Source organism: Elephantulus edwardii, unplaced genomic scaffold (genome assembly GCF_000299155.1).
Source record: "Elephantulus edwardii isolate Elephantulus edwardi_28Jun2011 unplaced genomic scaffold, EleEdw1.0 scaffold00014, whole genome shotgun sequence".
NCBI classification, from domain to species: Eukaryota; Metazoa; Chordata; class Mammalia; order Macroscelidea; family Macroscelididae; genus Elephantulus; species Elephantulus edwardii.
The window spans coordinates 25,978,066-25,984,065 of record NW_006399764.1 but is presented as its reverse complement, the minus strand read 5'-3'; the positions used below and the strand labels follow the sequence as shown (position 1 = coordinate 25,984,065).

Here is a 6,000-nt window from a genome sequence, read left to right as displayed (position 1 = left end):
GGGAGGCCCGGGAGGCCGCGGGACCCGGGCCTCGTGGCGCGCGCGGCCTTCACGTCGCGCCCTCATTTAAATGGAAGCCGGGCCTGGCCGGGGGGCCTCGTTCTGGCCACCCCAGTGCCACAGGGGTGGTGATTCTGGGGATGGCGGTGTTTCTACAACTGTCGGCCCGTGTTCTTTTAGGCCCGAGGACTCGGACAGCAGGTGTCCGGCGAGCAGGCTCCGTGGACCCCGCGGCCGTCGGGCGACCCGGCTCCGAGCAGCGACCCGCTCCAGGCGCGGCCGCGCGAAGGGCGAATAACGGCTCCCGCAGCCCCGCCCCCCGCCCCCCAACTGCCCCCCCGCTCCGTGAGGCGGGGCGCCGAGCGGATCTCGCGAGATCAGGCTTGGCGCCGTGACCTCCATGTGGGAGCCCCAGCTCCATAAGTAAACACTCGGCGCGGCGCGGGCATGGCTCGTTCCCGTTCGTGAGGCGCTGCTCGGGCAGCTGCGCCGGGTCTCTGCTTTCCCTTCGTCCTCGGCTCGGCTGGGCGGACGGGCGGGCGGGCTCGGAGCGCGGACACTGCCGCCTGCCCGGCCCGGCGGCGTCCGATCGGTCCTCCCTCCCGTGCGCGCGCCCGCCGCGGCGACCCGAGCTCCGGGGCAGCGGCGCGGGCCGTTCGGGGCGCGGCGCCCCGAGCCGAGGGCGCAGACAAAGGGGGGCCGGCCGCCCCGCGGGCGCCGCGATGTGGATCCAGGTGCGCACGATCGACGGCTCGCAGACGCGCACCGTCGAGGACGTGTCCCGCAATGCCACCATCGAGGAGCTGCGCGAGCGCGTGTGGGCGCTGTTCGAGGTGCGGCCCGAGTGCCAGCGCCTCTTCTACCGGGGCAAGCAGGTGAGACCCGGCCCCGGGAGCCCGATCCCGGCCCCCGCCCGCCTCCGTGGGCACCGACTGCGGGTGCAGGGGGCGGCGGGGGGCACCCCGAGCGTGGAGACCCCCCGCGCGCGCCCCTCTCCAGCGCGCGCCCCACCCCGCGCGCTTCCCTCCCCAGCGGGGCCGCCGAGCGCAGGGCTTCCCTGTCCTTCGCTTCCCGCGCTCGGCGCCCGGGCCCTGGACTGCGCGGGGGGCAGCCAGCCCGCCATGGCCCTGCGCGACCCCCTGCCCCCTTCGAGGACGGGAAAGTTGGGCGCTGCTTCCTGCTGGCTCAGCGTTCCCAGGCTTTCCAGAACTTCTGGTCCTCGTCTTTCCAGTAGTTGAAATCCGTCCTAGGGGAGATTAGAGACCTGGGCGGAAAGGATTTAGGATGCTTGTAACCTGGGACCGTGTGCTAGCAAACCGCCCAGTGAAAACCAGAGATGTCTCATGCCTGGAGTGGAAGTGAATTTTTAAAACACTTGTGCTTTTTAGTATTAACCTTGGCTCAGGCTTTTCATACTCCAACTGGGACTTAGCCATCGGGACAGACGGGAAGGCTGGAAGTGTTTTGAAGGTCCCTGTGGGCATCTCTGGGTGATGTGTGGGACGGCCAGGGCTGGACTTGTAAGGGTTTTCCTGCCCCTAGTCTGCACCTAGACACCCGTGCCGTGCCCACCCACCCTGTTTTCCTTGCCTTTGTATTTGTCTTTTTTTGTGCCTTAACCCATTGGGGAAAACAAAAGTTGGCATCATCCAATTGATTGACTATAGGTTGGCACCGATCCAGGTGGTCCGAAAGAAGTGTAGCTGCTTTTGATTTGGTAGAAGTTGTCTTCCTTCAGTTGCAGAGAATTTAAAGGAGTATTTGCCTTTCCTTCGCAGAGCTACCATTTGAAAACTGCCCGGAAATGTCAGGGTAACAAAATACAGTCTGGGAATCCAGGCTTGGTTTGTTGTTTTACAATAAGTGTTGCCGCTTTGTGTGTGTGTGTGTGTGTGTGTGCGCGCGCGCGCGCGCAGGCGATTCTGTATTGCTTCTGTTAGTGTTCGTGACGTGTAAAAACAGGTGTCCAATTTAGGGGTAAACTTTGCTTTTGAGATAATGGTACATGTAAAAATAATGACGTATTGTGTAATTTGGTGTCCTTGACTTGATTTCAACTCGCAGCGGATTTTGACTCATAGTTGATTTTGACATGTGACCGCGTGGAACTGCCTCTGGGGGTTTTCTTAGTTGTAGTCTTTCACGGAGCAGATAGCCAGATCTTCCCCTGCCGAGTCCCTGAATGGGTTCCTGAGGGTTTCAGGCGCCAACCTTTCCATTAACATCCAAGTGGTTTATCCATTTGCAGCACTAAGGACTCTATCCATTCCAGGCCGCCCCAGGCCCTCTCATAAAATGGCGTAGTGTGCAAGTAATCCATGCACATCCTTCCATATTTTAAATTACCTCTCAGTTACTTAGACTACCTGACACAAAGTACATAATATGTATATAGCACTTGATTCTTTTAGCCTTCAAGGGATACCTTTGGGTACTTAATCGCCTCCTCCCTCCCCAGCTCTTTTCCATACTTGGTGAATCCACCCTTGCAGGACCTGCAGGATAAGGAGGGCCCGCCTGGACTCATCTGCTGTTCTCTGCATAATAGCTGTTTTGCCTCCTTTCTGATAAAAGGTGTGAAATATCTGACTGAGGCTTCTGAATGTTGTGTAGTTAGAGACACCAGTACGTTTATTATTAGGACACATCCGCTCCAGAGAAAAAGGGAGCATGAGGGTATAATCCTAGACAATAGACTAATGTCTAACTCTCACATGTGCTCAAAATATGCTGACTGTTCTCAACAAATGACAGATTTTGGGTTAAATTCAGAGCAACAAAGTGAAGTAATAGGAGGCCAAGTAGCTTCTCAGAAAAGCTTTTAAGGAAAACAGACCAGCCTGTAATTCACTACTTTATTTCTTCAGCCCAGTGATAAACCAGTCAGGATGAAACAAAACAACTTCGACTCATTGCGCTCGAGTCATCGCTGAGTTTTTTGGAGGCTGGAAATCACATGGTAGAAGGTTACCCATTCACCTCCCTCAGAGCTTCTGCAGGATTTGAACCTTAGAGAGGTGTCACCTTTGTGTAGCAGCATAGTTTTCTAGGAACTGCTGCTGGTCAGGAGGGCATTAGGTACTAGCCACTGACATGGGAACAGAAGACACCACAGCCAGCTGCTCTCTTCTTTGGTGACCGTCCATGGCGGTCATGATTAGTCGCAGCTTCCTTCTCCTTCCCTCTTTGGCGCCCCATCCTCTGTGATCAGCGGGGTGTGAGTAATAGGATTGGCATCACTGAACTCCCTCTGGAGTGACGTCAGTGCGTATAAGGCACCCCTTCCTCGAGATGCTTTACTATTTTATAGGGGGAAATGTCATCAGTAAATACATGCACAGGGACTGTGGTATAAGTCAATAACAAATAGCTCTATCGTGGAGAGATTGAAACCACTTTTCTCCTTGAAGGCAAGGATTTTGAAGCTTCATCTCACGTATTTTAGGCACATGGCCAGGAGTGTCCAGTCCTTGAAGGACTTCATGCTAGGAGTGGTGGAAGGACAGGGTAGGAGAGGAAGACCCCAGATGAGATGGATTGTCTCAGTGACTGGGGCCGTGGGGATAGTGTTTCAGAGTCCATAAGACTGGCTCAGAAGCTCAGAGCAATTGTACATAGAGCTATGAGTCATGGGCACCTCGATGGTACATAAAAACAACAGCAATGACAATCTTAAGTGTTACCCTTTCCCTTCTACCTCCTGTTACGTCTGCTCATTTTAATCTGCGTGTGGGGTGTATCAGAATCGCTTGTGGATATTTATTAGAAATCGTCAATCACCCCAGAATTCTAAGTAGTTAGGTTTAAGAAGACTCCATGGGAGAGATTGATGAACCACATGTGGTTTGAAAATGAATGCTGAAGGTCAAGTTACTTTTCTCTAGGTTTCTTAAGAAGGCGGGAGTAGCAGCTGGGAGCCCATTCTAGACCTGCTGAAGCAGAATCTGCATTTTAAGAAAGACCTCTGGTAGGGAGCTCTGATGGCCTAGTGGCAAGAAGTTGCGCTGCATTCCCAGAGGTGCGTGGTTCGAATCCACCAGATACGCTGCTGGAGAAGGATGGACAGTCAGTCTCCTCCTGTGCCAACTGGATCAGACTCAACCCCCGCAATGGGCGGGGGAAGGCGACTGGTACTCAACTGTTTATGGAAATGAAATTTGAGAACAATTGTACTTGACTCCTTGAGGGTCAAATGGAGAGCAGCAAGTGAAAAGAATTTTTTTTGTGTGTGTGAAAAGAAATTTTAAATAAGATCCCACTGAAACTGCCAGTGCAGAAAGGGTGAATTCATGAATTTCATTTACTCCCCTGAATGATGTTTTATTTTCATTTTCATTTTTCCTTAAGTTAGAAACAAGAGACAACACAAGTCATGTCTAGAATTGCCTCATTTAATTGAATTATTGCAGGGGTTGGTTCCTAGAGGAGAATCAGATCATTTCTAGACCTTCAGTGCTTGCACTTTAGAAAGCCTTGCTTACATCAGTGCTTAGGCTTTGTTTAAAGATGTTTTTCTGACACGACTGTAATATAAAGAGTTGTTGTATATGTTCGGGTGGCTTGTCCTGACCAGCTTCACATGTTAGTCTTAACTTCTCTTTAGTTTCTGTATTTTTTCTGGAAGGGATGCTTGTGAAACCGTAAATAGCAGTAGCCATTTCCAAAGTAGGCTTTGACTTGAGAGGACGCCGTGTTGTTAAGTACTGTCAAGTCAGAACCACCCCACAGTTGACTCTCCGGTGAGTTTTCGGAGGCAGTAGTTGCCGTGGGAGAAGTCATCCCATCTTTTCTCCTGCAGAGCTGCTGGTGGATTCGAACAGCTTGCCTCGGCTTGGCAGTGCAGCTCCTTACCTCTAGGCCACCAGAGCTCCCTTATCTTTTTATAAATTAAGCCTGTATTCTTGTAGGAGCTTTGGTGTGGCACATTAAGCCTTGGGCTGCTAAACTGAAAAGCTGGCAGTTTGAACCCCCAAGTTAGGAGAGAAAGATGAGTCAGCCGCCTCCAGTTAAGTTTTAGACCTCAGGAATCTGGAGAGTGTCCATGAGTCAGAGTCAAGTGGATGATGGTAGAGTTGGTTGAAACCTTGTTGAGGTGTTACTTATTTTCTCGTCCTGTGCATTGTGCCATGTGGAAAAGGAAAGAGAGTTAAGAACATGTTGCAAGTATTTAGACTACATGACTAGAAAAAAAAATGACTGATGAGGTACCAACAAATGGGGAACAAGGGGCATTTTGGAGAAAATCATCCCATTCAACACGTGCAATGTGTGCAACTTTTGGGACGGCCAAACTCTGGAGGTTAGAGGACTAAAGAGAGGCTTTGTGGCACATGTGGGTGAAGGAAAGAATGGATTGAAACGGGACCATGTAACAGTACCTCTGATTGGAGAGATGAGAGTAGTCAGAGAGGTGGAGAAAACCAAGTATTGGATGGAAGAAAAAGCCTTTCCACTTGAGAAGCTCAATCAACAACATTGATGAAGGAAAACAGAAAAGGAAAGCTTTAGATTCAGACTTGAGATTCAGCCTTTGTTGTAAAGCTCAGAACAGCATTTGTAAGAACAGGGCTACTTATAAAAGGAAAGAATTTGCAGAGCGTAAGGTGCTCTCCTGCATTGCTAATCATCTGTTAGTGTATGTTGGTTCAAATCCACCAGGGTATCTGAGTAGAGATACCTCCTGTTAACAATGTACAGCCTCAAAAACCCAGTGAAAGGTCGCTATGAATTGGGACCAGCTTGATGACTATGAACAAGAAGTTAGTAGATGATAAAGTAGAAGCAGATGTGGTTTCTTCAAACAGGCAGAAAAGAGAGCTTAGGTTAGAGTGACTTTCAGCATGTTAATGAAGGGAGACAAAGAAACCAGGATTGGAAGAGGGGGAAAAAGCTGCAAGGGAAGATGATTTATCATGGTCTTAAACACAGGAAATGTTTATTCTCAAGGATGGTGTACTTTACATGAAAATGCAGACAGCAAACAGAAGGTCTGCTAAACCA

The 6,000-nt window shown here is 50.8% G+C and overlaps 1 protein-coding gene across 1 annotated transcript in view; it reads left to right on the top strand.

The window, feature by feature from the left end:
• The first annotated feature begins 722 nt into the window (after positions 1–722).
• Positions 723–6,000, top strand: part of LOC102853655 (E3 ubiquitin-protein ligase UHRF2-like) — a 79,073-nt gene continuing 73,795 nt past the window's right edge. Inside the window, exon 1 of the mRNA XM_006881306.1 lies at positions 723–875. Coding sequence (XP_006881368.1) covers positions 723–875 — 153 coding nt within the window. The remainder of the gene's footprint in view (positions 876–6,000) is intronic.